Consider the following 20,646-nt stretch of genomic DNA (forward strand, 5'->3'; position numbering starts at 1 on the left):
TTCAATTCTGTTCAGTATATACCCAGAAGTGGAATTTCTAGATAACATGGTAATTCTATTTCTAACTTTTTGAGGCACTGCTGTCCTATTTCCATAGCAGCTACAACAAGTTTTACATTTCCCACCAGCACTACACAAAGGCATGCTATCATTTCATTATAATGTATTTTGTTCTGTTCCTTAATTTTTCTTTTGTTTATGTCATTTAACTTATTATAAATAAACTACTACTCCTAAGCTCTAATTGATGAGATTAAAACTGCATTAATATTGCCTTTTTTAATCATATTAACCCAGTAACACTTTCCATGACTACGTAGGCCAACAGTTCCTGATAAAATGGAGGCTTGAACAATGACAACTAGTCTTGATTTGTCTTCTAGTCACAGTCAGAAATGTTTTCTACTTCTAGTACAGCCCATGATGAAATCTGAGAAATTCAATTTCTTTTCAAGATGGAGAAGTCTGTAGAAGACTATGAGGCTACAGAATGAGAATGAGTTAAGGTGACACAGAAGTAAACCTCTGCTGAATAAACTAGAAAAAAAATTGAGGGAAAAAAACCTTCACATGAACTATTTACTGCATCATTGGTTTTCCTTATGTGTGGTTTATACCTTGCTTGTTATGTACAGCTAAATAATGTATTACTTAGATTTGTATGCTTTTGAATTTTCTATAAAAATAATCAAACTGCTTGTAGTCTTCTGTGATTTGTTTTGAGATTCCTGTATGTTGATTTGTATAGCTATAATTTTCTTCTTCACTGAGCATGCTATAATACATAAATATACCACAATTTATTTATGCATTCTCCTACTGATGTGGGTGGTTTCCTTTTTTCTCCTGCTATTTCAAATATTGCTGCTATGAACAATGTCAGTATACCTCCTAGTATAAATAAACATCTGTAGATATCTTCATGTATATATCTCTCTACATGTACAGGTATTTACAGATAGATATATCAATCTACTATCTATTTATCTCTCTACGTAAAAGTTCTCTAAAACAGTGGCTTTCAGATTTTTTACTTTAATCATAGAGAATTAACATCTTTATGATGCTGAATATATCTGCGAATATGGAAAAGATCTATCTATTTTGGTCTTCTCTAATGTCTCCTAATAGAAAAATTGTCTAAATTTTTCTCCACAAAGATCTTGTATACTTTTCATAAAATTTATTCTCAAGTACTTCATATTTTTTATTATAAATGGCAACTCTTAAAAAAATTAATTTTTCTAACCAGTTTCTGATGACCTACAGACATGCAGTTGGGTTTTGTTAATGGATTTTATATCCAGCAACCTTGCTAAACTCACTTATTAATTCTAATAACTGACATGTAAATGCTGGATTTTCTATGTGCACAGCCTTAACACCTGCAATAATGACAGTTTTGCTTTTTTCCTCCTTTCACTCTGTAGGCGAAAATAAGTATTTTTGTCATATCTCCAAATTCAAAGGGAAAACTTTCTATGTTTTATGGTAACGTATGAAGTTCGCTGCAGGTTTGGTTTTTGTTTTTGTTAAAAGATATCCCATATCAGATAGAGAAAGTTCCCTTCTGTCATTACTTTGATCTGAGATTTGTTTTATTACAGATGCTTTTTTGGGTTTTATCAGGTACCTTTTCTGAATCCACTGAGATATCATGTAACTCTTCTCCTTTAATCCGTTTAAGTAATTCACCACATTATCAATTTTTAGTATGTGTTAAATCCCACTTGGTCCTAGAATAATCCACTTCCATTTCATGGAATTTATTCATTTCTTCTAAGTTTTCAAGTACATTAGAATAAAGTTATTCACAATATTCTCTTGATCATTCCAATTTCTGTAGCATTTACAGTTTTATCACCTTTTTCACCCTGAATCATTCACATTTTTTAAAATCATGAAGTAAATCTTTCAGTTATGTTAGGCTTTAGTGTGTAGTCTGAACAGAGTTAGAATTTTTTTTACCTTTCTGTTCTGTTCTCTGGTCCTCCAGTTCTTTCTTAGGAGTTTTAGGTTTTATCAATTCTTTGTCCCAGGCGGCCAAAGCTTGTTTTTCCATTTGACGAATTTCTGCTTCTTCTGCATCTAAACGTCTCTTCCACTCTAGTAGCTCCTCTGCGTGTTGTCGCCGCTGCATTAGTTTTTGCTCCCGCTTTGTCAGAAACCTATGGTCACACCATGAAGAACAGTGAGAGGACAAATCTATAGGCAGAAATTACTTTGAGAGGTCTATTACTCATTACCTCATCAACAGGCTGTGTAAAAAACAGGACATTCATAAAACTCCTCTGAAAAAAGTTTGAGATCATAGAAGCTTTGATAAGTGAACTTATTCAGAAAATGAGAGAACTTATGTTTTACTTATAATTAATTGTAAGATTAGCAAATTGAAAAATACTGGTAAATTCAGAAAAAAATGAAATCTTCAGACTATCTGGTCAACCATGACTGATGATACCTATGTATTCATTCTTCATAAGTAATTCTTTCTTATAACAGAAGATATAAGGAATCTATTCTGAAGGCTCAAACCAGAAGACACACAAACTCAAAACAACAAAGTCAAAATAACAACAAAAAACAACCCCCAAAGCCTCAAACAAGCAAGCAGACAAAAAACATGTTCCTGTCCCTTTTTGACTTTTATTTTCAAATTCAATCTGGTTTTGCTTCAGGTATGATAAGTTTGGTTCCCATTACCTAAGAGATGCATAGTCAGGTGATAATCTGTTTTTCATGGAGAGAACACTGAGCACCATTGTCAGATGCCTTATGTGTATAAACATAACCACTTATTTACTTGAGTAAAAGGATGCATCAAATGCCTCAAATTTTTCAATTTAACCCAATCTCTGAAATTAAATAGCCTGATATATCTTAGCTCCAAAGGGTTAGGAGATACTACTGATTAAGGAAAAGCTATTTGAGTAGCTAAAATGCCACTGCTAAGCTCTCCTCAAATGCACACGCCCCAGCTAAATAAAAGGTGGGCTGCTTATATTACAAGTGTTAAATCTGTAGTTGTTTGTAGCTAAGCAACAAAAATGCATTCACACATTCAACAAACACTTAATAAAAAGCACAAGAACTGTCACTCCACCTCTTACACAATCAGCATGTCAAATTAATGTGGGAACAGAAAGGTAAAATTTATGGGACATTTGACAAGAGGCCTCTAGGATGTTAGGGAAAAAAAAGAAATAAACAACAACGACAAAAAAAACAAAACAAACAAAAAGAACAGAGCATGCTCTATCAAAGAGTGCACTGAAAAAGGTGCAAAGTTACCTGACCAACTGGTTGTAGATATACAGCTGGAATTTGGGATGAAGGTTGGGAAAACAGACACTGAGAGAGGCCCAGTGATGAGACGTAAAGACAGAGAAGAAGTAGTGAACAGGAGAGCAGTGTCTACAAAATAAGGAGGAAGATTTTAAAACCAAGAGATCAAGAGGCAGAAAGAATGAGAAAGGGAAAGCACAAGAGCTGAGAGAAGAAATTTTCGTACGCTTCCTGAATAACATTATAAGCTACCCAGTTAAAGCAAGCGTTACACTTTGTGTGACGTATAAAACATGGTACTTTTATAGATCTTACCGATGATTTCTGAGTAAACTTGCCTTTCTTCTCAGATGTCACTTAACCATCATCTATATTTTCAGGTAAATTTATTTGTTTGTGAGTGAAGTAATAAGAAGTAGAGTGTGGCGCTAAGTAAATTATGAGAAACTTTAACATACAGTACAACAATTATGGCCATGAACCTAGCACATCAACAATTCTATACACATAAGTAATTCTGGACAAGTAATTTTTATATCTGTACCTTGTCATATATTTTAAGCTTTAACTTAAATTAAATTTAAGTTTAAATTAAAAAAGCACTACATTTGCCTTATTTAACCTTACCATCATAATCTAACTTGAAAATAGTAATATAGTTTAAAATATCAATTTATAGTAAAAACACCTTGTTCACCTCGACAATATAAAACTTACCTGCTGACAGGGACTACTGGAGGCATCTTGCTTTATATTTAATAAAGGCCCTCTTAATTAATAATATGGAAATACAATACCCATTCGAAAATACAATACCCATTCTACAAAATATTAGAATGCATAATTAAGAATAGACTAAGCGACTTCCAATAAATACTGCCAGTGGTAAAATTTTTTAAAAATCACGCTGTGGACAGTTCAATCATACGGTTAAAAGTAAGAAGAAAATTCCACATGTTAAACTTGTAAAAGTAAAGAAAAAAAAGAAAACCACTGGTTTCTCTCCTTTTTAAATAGTAAACAGATCACTATATACAGTAAACGATAAATATGTCTAGTAATAGGTTTGGAACGGTTAATTCTCTTTGACAGAGCATGCTCCTGTTCACATGCACACAACAGTAACTTGTAGATCAAGGCAACATTTTTTTGCCTTGGAAGGGCAAGGAATAATACCAGCAAGTCAGAAGTGAGAAAATCTAGGTATAAATCCAGCCACTCATTTGGATTTTTAAAAGTATGCAGAATCTTGACTACACGTGCATCTTTAAGTGGACTACTTCAATGTCTGTTTCCCAATATACAACTTAATATTTCACCTCCTCTTCATTTACTTATAAACACACCCCCCCCCCCATATTCCTTCTCTCTCTCTCTTTTGTATCTGGATTGCCTTGATTTTCTGCGTTGATGTTCAAGGAAAAACAACTTGGCCAAATTCCAATAAGACACTGCAATCTTCCTTGCCATTCTTTTTGAATGTATAGTAAACTTATTTTGATGCCAATTATCAAAATACTATGCAAAAACAAGTGTACTTGGAAAAAAGTCCAAAAAAATCTATTCATAACATTCAAATATCACCCACCCTCTTAAGCATACAACTGCTAAATGCATGCATGACCTAGTACAAAAAGTAGAATATTGGAACATGTGAAATAAACTGTAAAATAAATACATATTAAATTTTTTTGCCTAGCCCAATATAGAGCATCATTTTCTCTATTGGAACAAGTATTGATCATTTACTTTTCATTTCTAAAGATTAGGCATATTCAAGTGCTTCAGGTTAGAAATGCACAACAAAAGAAATGGCTAAGAAAAAATGGAAAATAGTTTAAGAAATAGTGTAAAAAAGGTTTAACTTAAAGTTGGGACTTCTTCCCAGAAACACGTTCCTTATTTAACATACGTACAGTCTAGAAATCAAGAGTCCTTTAAAGGCTGAATAAAACTGAGATAAAAGAAGCAGTAGTACTTCACACTAGAGTTAACAATCTTTCAAGATGCTGCACAAGTAAGAAATAAAATTTGTGAATGATGGAGACATAAATGCCTACTAATAGCATGGATAGCTGTCAAGGCATTCCCCAGTAAGGCCTCTGACGGTAACAGAACACTGGACTTGGATTAGATATATAACAGATTTAACCTAGTGTGGCAATCACTACGGTCCTATAATGTTTAAGCTTAAGAAATTCAAAAGTAATTAATTCACTTTTAAAGTCACACTCTAAACTAGCTGTGCAGCTATTCCTTCAACTCTCGTTATCAGCCACCAGAGCACTTTTCCAGTTTCAATAAATACTATTTAGAAGGGTCATTTTTTGAGGTAACTTTAAGTCACCAATGTAGTTTTAAAAAAAAAAAAAACTACAAGGTTAGAAGCAGACATGCTAACTCAGTTTGACTTTAGCTGGCTGAAGTCCAGAGAGCAGGGTTCTAGTTTTAGCTCTGTCATTATGCTACATGTGGTGACCTGGGACAAGACACCATCTCTGTGGGCCTCAATTTCTTCCTGTAAAACCAAGGCACTATACTAGATGACTTTTCTAAGAACTCTCTAGTTCCAACATTGTGTAATTCTTTCTTTCTGCATTTTAAGTACCTCCTCACACTTTTTAAAATATACACGTCAACACATTGCCAGACCATGTGACATAAATGAGAAACCTTTTTTCCCACAGAGCTAACATAATTGCTAAATATGCCATAATTTGAAAAAGCAAAATTATGATCTAAATTTTAAGTCAGCCTTCCAGGTCTAAAAATCATTTGGTTCTGAAAGGCAGTAAACAAAACAAACAAAAACCTACTACCTTAAATTATTTTAAAATTCTTTTCAATCTAAACAGTTAATTCTATACTGTTATAGGTAAAAATAAAACATAGCACTTTTAATTTTCAAATGGATCAATTCTTTCAAGTTCTTAAACATTTTTAATGATGCTCCAAAAGGAAGATAAATGAAGATATGGACAGTACTGACCTAAAGGAAAATGTAGTCTATTTTTTCCTACAGCAAAATCTACTTTATTACTTTATACTAATAATTTGCATATAATTAAGTAAACAAAATAATACAGGTACGTTATCCCTAATCTAGGAAGTAAAGAAAATAAAAAGACATTATCAGACAATCAGGATTTATTCATCTACTACACTTAGTCTAGAACATTCTCTAAGAAAATTATATTTCTACCTTAAGATAATGATCTTAATATGTTATTTAAAATCCTAATAAAAAATGTCTTCTTTAATGGAACAGTAAAAGCTTTCACTTGCAAATCCTTAACTTTCTTTTTTTTTAAATATATTTTTATTGAAGTATAGTCAGTTTACAATGTTGTGTCAATTTCTGGTGTATAGCACAATGCTTCAGTCATATAGGAAGATACAAAATTTGTTTTCATATTCTTTTTAACCATAAGTTACTACAAGATATTGACTATAGTTCCCTGTGCCATACAGTATAAACTTGTTGTTTATCTATTTTATATACAGTAGTTAGCATCTGTAAATTGCAACCTTAACTTTCAAATCCTTAACTTTTAAAAATGAGCAGAGTAATGGTGAATATTTCAATGCTGATCAGATAATATCATAAATATTTTTAGACAGAGCTATGACACACAGCATTTATCTGTTTAACTTTTTTAGTATTTGAAACCAAATAAGTTAACTTGCTCCTTTAACAATTTCTAAGCTAACTGGAAATATTTTTAAGTATTTAAAATATTTTTTAAAAATGTTTCAGAAGTTTTGTGACTATAAGCTTTATTTTTCCATGTTCCTTGGTCTGTAATGATCAAACCAAAAAATAACTGTATGTTTGCAGGGTGTTTTTTTGATTCTTCTTAAGCTATACTTTCTAATTTGAAAGTATTTTTAACTCTGAACTCTCATTCATGAAAATTTCTTTCGTATCTTTTCAGTAAAAATTTCTTCCTCTTCTGAACTTCTTTAGCAACTGATTATACTTCTCTAAAGAAGTCTGATATTTGTTCCTTTTTCCACCTAGATTTTTAAGATTTTCAAGGGCAAGGTTTATGTCTCCTCAGAGCCCTCGAAAATTAGCATATTCACACATTTCCCAATAAATAATTGCTGAAAGAGTAGTATGTAATTAATAAATAATATGGAAGAACAAGTGCTATTAACAAATGAAAGAAAAAATGCACTGTGTCCTATTTTAAGACTAAGAGGAAGATAACACCATCCTTCCAGTGTTTCATTTGCTCAGTAAATAATTTTTGTAAAACAGAATGCAATTTCAATTAAACAATGAAGTGCCAGTATACAACGCTGAACCTATAGTAAGGTCTGACTTACAATTGCTTAACTGTTCAGCAACTAATTCAATCATAGGTTGCTGTCACATATAAATACAGAGCATTATTAAATTTGGCGATGGGTGGTACACTGCCAAGGATATCAAAGTACAACTTAAGTTCAATCTCTGGTTCAAACGGCTAACTTAAAATAGCAGTCAACAAAAATTTTAACGGACTTCTCTTCCATGTTTAAAGAAGGTAGGGAATAGTCCACAAGCAGCTACTTCATACGCGTATTTAATTAAATGCATGCCCAAAAGAGTAAACTCTCTTGTAAATGTCATTTGTATGGTCAAAACTGACATACAACTAAGCTATATCTAAGTAGGAGTAGCTGTATTTAAAGAGCCTTTAAAAAGTAATAGAAATGTTTTAGAATAGTAGACTGCCAAATCATTCAACATCTCAGGAGAATTTCATACTTTCTGGTTTCATTTGAGCAATCCAGACCCTCTCACAAGGTTAAAATTTCACTCTTCTATTTGAATAAGGCTGAGAGCTGTCAGGGAGTCACAGGATGAGATCTCAAGATGTATCATTAAATTGCTCCTCCAAGTCAGTAGACATGTCTTCAGATTTCAGAGAAGGTAAAAATTTCACACTTAGTCATAACTTTAAATAAAGGAGAAAACACTGTCATGGGTATATGCAAATACTACATTGGTTTTTTAAAATAAGAAACCTAGCTGTATTTAAAATCAAGAAAATCTGTTTTAAAAATAAGATCTGCAGTTAACTGACTTCTAGGTTGGTTTAATAACTGCTAAAGTGCAACTGAATCCGTAAAATACATTGTACCAATCTAGTCTAATCAAATACATTAAAAACATTACTTGTTGCTACTACTTTCAGTGTAAACACGAGATATTTATAAAAATGAATTACTTTTCATCCATGCGGCTTCTCATTTTCTTCAGTTTCTGCATAATGCTGCTAGTTTCACTGCTGGAGATTGAAATGGGGGAAGGACTGCGGGTCTCCAAGTCAGTCGGACCAGGACTAGTTGTTGCCTTATTATCCTTTGTATCATCATCACTATGAGAGTCCTGCAAACAGAAAGGGGTAAAGTGTTATAATTTGGTGGAATTTAAGATCTCAAAGTGATTTGAACATTGTCATTTCAAAATTTAGTGTGTCTTCAAAACAATATTTGTAAAATAGCTGAAATTAAGGACAAAATTATATCACACATTTAAAAATGGCTAATACATAAATTTTACATTATATATATATTTTATATATTATCTAATATAAATCACAAAGTATAATAATTTTTTAAAAGATGTTAAAAAAAATTCAAAAACCTTCTGCTACCAGTAACCTAGTACCTGAAGTCCTCTCTAATTACTTAAAACTGAACCATTCAAAAGGAATATAAAATGACAGACACTATCACTACATAAAATATACATGGACACGCACAAAGAATGAAGGGAACACAAAACTCATTTTAGTCATACTGAGGGATGGACTTTTTTTTCTTTAAATATTTCTTATGGAAAACAATTATTTCCACAAATTATAAAGTTTATAATGAAAACATTTACAAACCACTGGCTTAATCAATACATTGTTTCTGATGAACAACAACAAAAAACTTTAATTGTTTAGTAAGCCTGTTCCACAAATACTTGTTTATTCTCATAACTTTTTAGGAAGATGAACAACACAAACAAAGCACAGTCCTTCTTTCCTTTCCACTTCTTGAATGATTCAGTCCTCAAGTCATTAGATGGAACAGAATTAGGTGAGTGTCCATGAAGAGGGGGGAGGGAAACAAGGCAGGCAGGAGCGGGGTACCCAACTGGAGCGGGATGAGGAGAGCATCTAATGCAGGAAAGCGGCCTGTGTGGGAGTGAAGAGTCCAGGCTGGGCGATGAGGATGTGCACATGGCAGTGGTCCTACACGCAAGCTGTAAGCCCAAACAGTGAGGTGGCCTTCCCACAGAGAGCAGAGTAAGTTACCCAAACAGGGTAAGGAGAGCATGGGGGGTGGGGTGGGGAAGAGCTTGACTGGGGAGTCAAAGAGCCCACGTGGGATGAGAGGGTCATCCACATGAAGAAGAGGGGGCAGCGGTTATGGGAGATGGGCCAGTCAGGAGAAATGACCAAATCATTAACATTATTAAGGGAAATGTGAATCAGTCATCAGTCAGAGAAGGAAATTCCAAATGAGAGATAAACTAGAATGAACTTTGTGGTGCTGTATTGAAATTGGAAGGATCAGCATGAACTCCTGATTTATCAGTATGAACTCATGATATATGCACACTTTATATGTGGGTGTGTGTGTACATATATATATAGAAAAAATGCACAGGTAAAATGTACATACATGTATTTATATAGTCCCTAGATTTGTTGCTTAGGAGGAACAAAACCTGAATAGCAATGAGCCTGCCTAGCACCAGATCTTGGTTCCTAATAAATATTCTCCTTGAAGAAACGGCTGAATCCAAGGCTGAGGTAAAAGATGACCCCGAAACATCTTGTTCCAGAAAACAAGGAAGTGCTCAAAGATTGATGGGTACCTGTCAAAAGGACACAGAAACCTGCTCAAAGAGGCCTCCGTGGCCCAATATGGGACAAAGTGAGCAACAAAACAACGACAGTAACAGATTATAATGCTGAGCAAAACAGGAATGAATCCGTGAGACCCTAATGATATAAACAAAGAATAAATTTAAGTTTGATTAAGAACAGGAATTTATGTAGTCTTAAAATACCTTCTTGCAAAGTACTTATTAATTACAAAGGGAAAGAGCAACTTCACAGTGAAGTATAAGATGCCACCTTAATCAAGTGATTAAGCCATCATCAGTAACAGGACAAATCAAAATCAGGTGCCACTGATCCACTGCCAAGAGAACACAGCATCACTTGTGTGATATTCCTGCCGAAGATGCACGACCTGAACCTAATTATGAGGAAACATCAGACAACCCAAGTCGAGGACCATCCCATAACAAAATAACTGGCATGTAATCTTCCAAAGTGTCAAGGTCATGAGAGTCAAGGCATTTTTCCAGACTGAAAGAGATATGAAAACTAATTGCCACATATGCTTCTGAACTTAACTTCTGATATAAAGAACACTATTTTGACAACTGGAGAAACTTGAATGGTACCTGCAGATTAAATGGTAGTAATGTATCAATACTAATTTGTTGGCAGCACACTCAATGCAGGAAAACAGTTATTTGTACTGTGTTTGAAATTTTCTATAAATTTGAGACTGTTTAAAAATTTAAAGTGTATTTTTAAAATCAAAACAGTGAATATTAGAGATTTATTTAACTATACTGCTATACAGTCTGGGTTTTCCAACAGTAGATTGACACTTTATAGTAATTCAGAGTAGGTCCAAATTTTGTTCTTGTCTGAGTATTTCCTCTGAATCTTGTATCATTATATTAAACATGAGACAGCTGAGATACGTATCATATAAAGAGCAAAAATAGTCTTTTCTGTTAATCGTTAGAATACATTTTTATTGATAAGCAAAAGCAACGCTCTCTGTTCAACTGTGTTAATAAATGGAAAACACTTTTAAACTAATATATGAGCTATATTTCTTTCAAAACTTGAATATTCCATGGGGAAAAAAAATAAAAACTCTCACTGTACATAAAGGCACATACACAGAACTTTATCTTAGTACAGTATTGTATCATAGTGCTAGAATGAACATACTCATATTAGAAGATGAGGTCGGGTTAGGTTAGTTATCAATTAGCAAGCAACATGAGGCAGAAAATAAAACTAATAATAATCGCACGTAATTTACCAATTTATTCTCCCCTGCAGACTTCAACTTCTCCTGCAGTTTTATGGTGGTCTGCCGGATCCTTTCTATCTCCTCCTGCTGTTTCAGAATCAGCTGTCTTTCCTTCCGAGCTGCCTTATTGGCTTCTTGAAGACGTTTAATTTCTGCCTGAAGTTTAAAGAGTTAGGAGAGGGACTGAAATTTGGAGACAAGTCCAAAGCAATATTTTAAAAAGAAAATCCAATCATCATATGTATCAAAAATACATGCAGTCTTAGAAGATAAAAGTAGTAACACTAAGAAATTTTTAAGCAGTGAAGAAGGAAAACAGTCACATAACTCCGTCACTCTAAAATAATTCAACATGATCCCTTAATTTAAATAATTATAACAGACTAATAATTTCATATCCCCTTTTTAAACTTAACATACGCTTCATATTTTCCATAGTGCCATTCAGTCTGCGTTATCAAGTAAACTAATTAATGTAACCAGTATTTTATTGTTTAACTCTATCCCCAGAAAATGCTTTAATGCCTATAATTGCTTCATATTGTGGATTAGTTCCTTAGGAGAGATTTCATAAGCAAAATAAGTCAAAGGGAATGAATTATTTCATGGTCCTTAAAATAATTTTTACAACTGCTTTCAAAGAAGAGTTGCCTCCATATAAAATGCCACCAGAAACATTTAAGACTACATTGCACCAAATTCTCTCCACTCAGGATTTTATTGTTTTTGTTGCTAATTAAGTGGGCAAAAGATGAAACAGTTCACTGTTAATAATTGTAAAATTTAACAAGGACTATCCTTTGTTTCCACAAATTTATTGTAATCTGTTTCCTTGTCAATAAAATAAGCATAATAAAGATATTAATAACTTGTTACTATAATTTCTTTTAATCATGTTTGGAAGATTTTTGAAACTATCTGAAAATGCAGAAAAGTGCATAATAAACATCTAATTTCCAAATCCCAAATTAACAACTGTTAATAGTTTGTCATATTTTCTCCTAGTCTTCAATTTCATAAAGAAATAAAAACATTACATATAAAACCAGTCTGCAATCCCCTGCTCCCACTCCTTAGAAGTAACCACTATCATGGTACATATCCTTCTAGCACATTCTTTTAAAATTCTTCTACAATCATTTGTACTTAGCTGCAAAAATGTATGTACACTGTTTGGTCTGCATGTTTTAAAATATTTTATAAATAATATCATATATACACATTTGCAATCTTCCTTTATTTACTAAACGTTGTTTTTATACATCTACATGTTATTTATACCTAAATGTTGCATAACATTACACTGGAGATTTATATATTTCCTTTATCTATTACCTCTATGGCTAGATAAAACTGCTGTCTATTACAAACAATGCTATCATCAACAGCCTTATACTCTTATCTCCTTTGGCACATATGTGAATTCCTCTCGAGCACCAGTTCTCAGTGTGGCCCATGGATGTTTAAGGGCTCCTGAGACCCTTTCAGAAGACTCTTGGGGGTCACACTATCTTCATAATACTAAGGCATTATTTGCTCTTTTTCATGCTCATTCTTTCATGTGTATACAATGGCACTGTTTGCATTTTTAAGAAAATAACTATATTTTCCCAAACAAACAAAATTAGTGAAAAGAGCAGCATTTAAATGTTTGCAAATCTCTTCGTCTGGCTTGATTTTTGTTTGTTTGTTTGTTTAATTGAAGTATAGTTGATTTACAATCCTGTGTTAGTTTCAGGCATATAGCAAAGTGATTCAGTTATATATTTATATTTTTTCAGATTATTTACCATTATAGGTTACTACAAGATATTGAATACAGTTCCCTTTGCTACAGAGTAAATACTTGTTGTTTATGTATTTTATGTATAGTAGTAGTTTGTATCTGTTAATCCTATACTTCTAATTTATCCCTGCCTCTCCCTCGCTTGATTTTTTTTAACACCATGTATTGGTCATTTGGCAAATGTTTAGTTCACTGAGTTATGCAGATCTTCTAAATGTTGACATATTTCACTATACAATACCAAAAAAAACACATTCATTAATATCACTGTGATCAAAAGAAAAATTATTTAGTATTAGATGGTAGACAGAAATTTTTCAAAATTCTGACATTTGCTTGAAAGTCTGAATTTTATCACTGACAACAAACACTGTCAATTGCCCTCTTTAAAGTAATAAGCACACTTTGTTCATTTTTGAGAAAATGTTGAATACCCTACTCTGAATAAGCACAGTTTGTCTCTGAATAACTCTTAAGTAAAAATGGTATTTCACAAAAAAAATGGCTAGTTCAGCTTGCAATTCAAACAACTGCACAAATGCTCTCCCCTGAGCTCATCACCATTCTCTGATACCTAGCAGAAGTGCTTCCTTGTGGGCTTCCCATTCCCATCACACAGAATATGCAAACAAGTACTCAAAGGTCAACACAATAAAATTAACCATTTTTACTACTTAATCAGGACATTCGTTAGTGAAACTAGCTTTTTTTTAGCTGCAGGAGCATGGCAGCGATGACTATTAGTAGTTCGGTGCCACTGCCTTGATCTGTGCTAAGGCACCAGCAATTTTACCCATCATTGTTTCTGCATCATTTAATACAAACGTCAACATATAAAAAGGGCAAATTCACAACTCACTATCATTAGGAAAATAGTTTTGATCTCCTTGACCCATGAAAGGGTCTCAGGGACGCTCAGAGCTCTACAGAACACATTTTGAAAATTGCTACCAGCTTAGGCTTGAGTTTCAAAACCAATTAATGTATAATTTACCCAATCCAAGCCTAGAAGAAAAGACTTTTTAAAGCGGATTCTTTAGAAGAGGTTTGCATCTCTCTTAAGAATAAGCCATAAGATTGTACAAGCAAATTGTTCACTTAAAACAGTTAATAATGTATTCAATTTAAAATGGTTATGTTGTGTTATGTGAATTTCACCTCAAAAAAAAAAGAATAGGGAAAATATGGGGTTTTTTTGGATACAGTTGTGCAAACTACCTGTCAAAATAGTTCCTATTGATACAACTGCAGTAAGTATCTTAGTATATATATATGTCCTCAAACTCCGGTGCTTTTATTTCTGTAGGGCAACTTTCTAGGGGTGGCCAGTGGATCAAAGAGTGTTTTTTACATATTTACTTAAAAAACATTCTGAAGTACTACAAATACAGTTTGCAGAAAAATTAGTCACTCAAATCTCCACCACTGGGATTGAACAGTTTGCCATATTTGTTTCAAATCTGTTTCAAAATTAAATCATTACAGATGAAGCTAAATCCTGCCCCAATCTCTTCTTCCATTTCCTCCCCTGAAGTATATATCATTCCTACATGTGCTGTGTGATTTTGATGCATGAGTGATTCCATGGAACATGTATTACCAATCAGTGACTTGAAAATTTACAAGAATGGTATCATATGCTGCATATTCTTTTGTATCATGCTTATCTGTAAAAACTAGTATTATGACTTCTGCTAAGTGAATATCTACTGATGTACTGTTCAATTGGTAGTCAAAAGCTACATTTAGCTATTTGAAATTAATATTAATTAAATTAAATGAAATTAAAAATTTCAGTTTCTCAGCTGCACTAGCCACACTTTAAGTACTCAAAAGCTACATGTGGCTAGGAGCTATTGCATTGGAGAGCAGAGATACAGAACATTACCATTATTGGACAGTTCTGATGTTCAATGTATTCACTTTCCTGCAGTGGTACTTTTTCTTGCAGAAATGTGCTTTGTTTCCTCTATTCTCCTACTGAAGAATTTAAGTTGTTTCTCCTTTCCCCTGCACAGTGTGAAAGGTTCTCTGGGATATATACTAAGACAAAGAACTGCTGAGTCACAGATTATGTGTGTCTTTAGCTTAACAAAATACAGTCAAACTGCTCTGAAAGTGGTCATACCAGTTAACACTCCCACCAGTTAACAGAGAACCAAAGCAACAAAACTGGAGACTTAAGACTTAAAACATAAGACTTAAGTCTTCAAACATAAGACTTAAGGCTCAAACTCAGTCTCCCCCTCAGAGTATTTGCCAATTCTGAAGCAGCATAGACAAAAAGGCTAAGGAGCTAAGCCTCTTGATGAGACAGCAGAAATCCCCAGTCTTCTGTGCTGGTAATAAAAAGGTTTACCTGGCTTTCATTGGAAATCTCTGCAGGGTCACAACCTAGGGTCAATGCAACACAGAAGTAGACTGAGCCTTACCAACTCTACAACCCAACACTAACCTAGCTCAGCCCTTTAGTGGAATAAAGTAAACAGCTGACCACTTTAACTGCTTAGTAGAGAAAAGGATAAGAGATAAATCTTCCTTAGGGGAAGATAACATTATCTGGATCCTTTGCAGTTGTTTATACACAGTGTCTAGCATTCAATAAAAAAAAATTACTAGGCATGCAAAGAAAAAGGGTCATATGATAATAAAAAATAAAAACAGACAATAGTAGCAGATACACAGATGTCCAAATGATGTTGTCAGCAGATAAGGAAGTTAAAATAACTGTGAATAATGTGTTCAAAAAATAAATAAATAACAGGAAAAGACAGAAAAATAGATGAAAAGATAAAGAATTTCAAGAGGAATTAAAATTTATGAAAAAGAACAAAACAGATACTATAGAAGTAAAGATAAATCAAATTAAGAACTCATTAGAGACACAACATTGTAAAATGACTATAACTCAATAAAAAAAAGTTAAAAAAAAAAAGAACTCATTAGATAGATTTAGCAGTATACATCACAGTGTAGAAGACATAATTAATGAACTCCAAGACAGGTCAATAAAAACTTCCCATGTGAATGAAGCACAGTGGGTTTTTTTTTTTTAATTATTGTTTTAAAGAATGATATAAAAGCAAAACAGGGGGGAGGGTATAGTTCAGTGGCAGAGTGCGTGCCTAACATGCACAAGGTCCTGGGTTCAATTCCCGGTACCTCCATTAAAAATAAATAAATAAAAACCCAATTACCTCCCCCAAAACAAAACAGAGCAGAACAGAGATGTGGTAAATGGTCCAAAGGTCTAACATTTGTCTACTTGGAGCCACTGAAGGAAAAGAATGAGAGAATAAGGCAAAAGCAACGCCTGAAGACATAATTTTCAAAAACTGGTGAAATACAACAAACAACAGACTCAAGTAGCTCCAAACTCTAAACAGTGCCACACCTAGGCACATCACAGTGAACCTAGTTTAATCCTCACAACCACCATGTGAAGCATAATCTCACTCCTACAGATGAGGAAATTAAGTCTCTCAGAGTTACTTAAACTTGACCATAATTACACAGTTGCAACTGACAAAGCTGGAATTTAAATAATAACTAACATTTATTTATTGAGCACTTATCATTATGCCAAGGTCTGTTTTAAGTTTAGTACATATATTAACTCATTATTCCTCTCAACAACCTTACAAAGTATGTCATCATTATTATGCTCAGTTTGTAGATAAGGAAACTGAGGCACAGAGAAGTTAAGTAACTTTTAAGATTGTAAAACTAATAACTGGTAGATTTGGGATTTTAACCTAGGCAATCTGACTCTAGAATCTGAATTCTTTTTTTTTTTTGTATACATATTTTTATTGAAGAAAGTCAGTTTACAATGTTGCATCAATTTCTGGTGTACAGCTAAAGCCTGTATTCTTAACCACTACACCATGCTGCCTCTCCACAATTCAAATCCAAGGTCTTTCTGAGTTTACTAAGCCTAAATATTTGTCCATTTGTGATTAATATGTCTTAAAAATCTATTTGGGGAAACAATGACTAAAAAATTAATCTAAATAGACTCATAAATACCTTAATTTTTAAAATATGCATTTCAAAACACAATTTTATTTTACATACTAAATAAAGGCAGAAGTTTGCCTCTATATTGTATTACGATATCAGCGAAGCACAATCCTAATTTAGGAGAAATATGGTAGACTACTAAGCAACTCCTGTAATTACAGTAGTAGGCATAAAGAGTGGTAAATATTAACTAAATCTCATTTACGGTGATAATATGAAAAAGAGCTTAGGCAAAATAATAGATTCCACAATCTAAGTTGTCACTTCTCTTAAAGGAGTGTTTTTCCTAACATACCTTTTCTTGCTGCAACCTTAAGAGCAAACCACGCTGTTTCTTCCGGAGTGGGGGCATTTTATCATCTTCTCCTTTATCTCGTAGATGTCTGCAATTATTTCCCATTGAGACAAAGATTACATTAAATTTCTATTTTAATGTCAAGAACTCTCAACCACTAAAAGGTGTCTTAACCAGTTTAACATTTTCAAATGTGGAAAACAGTTGATGTACGCAGTAATTCCTACCCCAACAAATATTTCACTGTGTACATGGTATATGCAAGCCCTAGATATGTTCTTTAAAGATAAAATAGCTTTGAAAAATTCACAACGCAGTAAAGGAATTAAGTATAAAATAACAATATAAGAGTCAGTTACGTGATAAAAGAGAAATGCAAAGGAAATGTTATATGAGTAGGAGGTCTTGAAAGCAACATGACTCAAGGACAGCTGCTCAATTTCTAACTTCAGAAACTGAGCTGATCAAATCAAATTAAATGAGGAAACAAAAACATCTTTAAAAACAAAGCATTTCCTTTTCATGAAAGGAGAAACTGAACAGTAAGAACTATGCTCACTGAAAGAACTTACTTTTTCTGATGCTCTAACCAGGCTAACTCAGCTTTCGTTTTCTCCTTCAAGGCCTTTTCCCGGAGACGCAGGAGTGAGGACTGGTGTGCTGCCCTCATCTCCTCTTCTTTCATATACTGACGAACCATCTCCATAGTAAATTTAGAAAAGCTGTCTTGTCCTCCTGAAAATGGCATGCTTAGCTCCTAAAGCAGAGAGTTTATGTCGTGTTTATCACCATCCAAATCTTTTGGAACTTAATTGACTTCATCAGAAGAGGTGTGTATGCACTTATAAAAATAAATTATGTATGTAAAAAGGCTGCCAACCATGAAAGAGAGCAGTCTTCAAAAATGGCCGCATGAAAGGTAGTAACATTCATCTGCTAATTTATTCACCCAATAAAATTTAAAAAAACGACTACTGTAAGCCAGGTACTGTTCCAGGGATGTAAAGCTGGGTAAGAATTTGTTCCTGTTTTCCAAAAGGCTTGCAATTTAATAAGAAGAATGATATAAATGCAATTTTTAATTACTTTTTTATTTTTTGGGGGGGAGGTAATTAGATTTACTTATCCATTTATTTTTAGAGGAGGTACTGGGGATTGAATCCAGGACCTTGTGTATGCTAAGCATGCACTCTACCACTGACCTATACTCTCTCCCCCAAATGCAATTTTTTAAACAAAATAAGGTGTTCTAAGAATGAAGTGAGTGAAAAAGCTGGACATAACTTTGGCTCAGTTCCTCAGAGGCCCTATATATCATTTCAAGGAATAAGTTTGTATTTCACTTTATAAAGAAAGCAAAACCATTTTCTATACCAAAAACATAACATAAAATTGGTATCTTAGGAAAATCATTCTAGTAGCTGACAACTGAGTTCAAGTACAAAATGATCCCTCATACCTTTGAGAGAACATATCCACAACTATTTATGAAGTATCTCCACAGGTAAACTGAAACACACCTTGGCAGAGGACAGTGCAGTCTTTTCTGGGGAAGTTTCTTCATCAGAGTCATCATGGTGGCCTCTTTTTTTTTCCATGTTAAATCTACGATGACTCTCAGAAGGTAGTAAAGATCGAAATGACTTTTCTTCTATTTCATCTTCTGTCATGGATTCATCAAATTTTAGGGAATATTCTGTTGCAACAGAAGTTGAATCTAAAAGAACATGGAGCAAGTAGACTTTATCATTATAACAGTTCTCAGTAGATATTCAATTAGTAGCCCTTGCTGAATCTTTATGGAACAACCCAACAGATTCACAGAACTGATCACTAGTAATAGGCATGGAATAATAAGCAAAATTCACTCACCTTACAAACAAGAAACAGAAAAAAAAATCTAAAAATACTAGTATAAAAAATATGCCAAAAGTGTAATGTACTTCATATATAAAGAGCTCTTACAAATAAATTAGAAAACCACTAATACCCCATAGAAAAATGATCATGATCAGATGCTTCTAAAGGAAATATAAATGCCCAAAATAAAGTTTAAAAAATTTAACATTACTAGTAGTCAAAGAAATATAAATAAAAACATTTTTAGAAACTCATCAATCCTATGCTTAATTAAAAAATGACAGCTCTTTTAGGTTGGTTCCTGTGTATCTTTGACATGCCCCATCCCCCACCCCAATCTTTTTGTTTATTGAACATCTGGTACAAGATACTCCAGGTTCACTTTGTATTTTCCCTGCACAGTCCTAGAATCAGTTATCTCTCCAAAAAGCTCTGATTTCTTTTACTGGAGAACACTTGGAAGTTTCAATCTGGATACTGGTTGTCCTTGTAAGCACTGAGGTATTGTTGCTTCTTCACTCTATCAGTGGCCAGAGCTAAGTAATATATGCAGGTATTCTAATATCATGCACGCGCGCGCACACACACACACACACACACACACACACACACACACACACAGAGACTGTTTCTGTATTCATCCATCCAACCAAATATGGATTCATACTGGTATTTCTGTTGTTTCTGACTCTAATCTAGTACCACAGGGTTCATTCTAGTCTTCTTTTCTCATGTATTATAACTTTCATCTTCAACGCAGAAACCTAGCTCCCACTATCCAACATCCATTTACTTATTTGTTCAACACCAATATATATGTAAAGAACTGTTCATCCATCCATCTGTGAAAAACAAATTTACCAACTAGAATACAGTGTTTATACTGTTCTTTTTGTATTTAGGTTTATAGTTTCTACTGAAGAATACCATTTTCCAAAATTATTTGGGTCAGCTCCTTTTCCCTCCACACCCCCTTCAGTATGGTTATGCCATTCATCTGTACTACAGTTAGGTCCATTTGTCAGAGGCTGCATTCCATCCTGGGACCTCTCCACTTCCAACACAATTAAATCTTACTCTTTGTGATGTACAGCTTTAGGGTTGTGACAAATGCACAGCATCAGACAGTACATTCAGAACCATACAGAACATACAATATCTTACTTACATAACAGCTGCTTCACACTAAAAGTTCTCCTGTACATTCACTTTGTAGTCACCACGTCTTCTACCTGACACCTGGGAACCATTGATTTGTTTTCCATCCCTATAGGTTGCCTTTTCC

At 33.6% G+C, this 20,646-nt stretch overlaps 1 protein-coding gene across 2 annotated transcripts in view; it reads right to left on the reverse strand.

Moving 5' to 3' along the window:
* CEP350 (centrosomal protein 350) overlaps positions 1–20,646 on the reverse strand; it is a 118,355-nt gene that overhangs the window by 24,954 nt on the left and 72,755 nt on the right. For both annotated transcript variants that reach the window (XM_072946011.1, XM_015245676.3), the window contains exons 23-28: positions 19,022–19,218; positions 18,074–18,258; positions 17,502–17,589; positions 11,407–11,553; positions 8,505–8,665; positions 1,969–2,168 (exon numbers count right to left, since the gene is read on the reverse strand). In XM_072946011.1, the coding sequence (XP_072802112.1) occupies positions 1,969–2,168; positions 8,505–8,665; positions 11,407–11,553; positions 17,502–17,589; positions 18,074–18,258; positions 19,022–19,218 (978 nt within the window). The remainder of the gene's footprint in view (positions 1–1,968; positions 2,169–8,504; positions 8,666–11,406; positions 11,554–17,501; positions 17,590–18,073; positions 18,259–19,021; positions 19,219–20,646) is intronic.

This window comes from Vicugna pacos, chromosome 21 (assembly GCF_048564905.1).
Source record: "Vicugna pacos chromosome 21, VicPac4, whole genome shotgun sequence".
NCBI lineage: Eukaryota > Metazoa > Chordata > Mammalia > Artiodactyla > Camelidae > Vicugna > Vicugna pacos.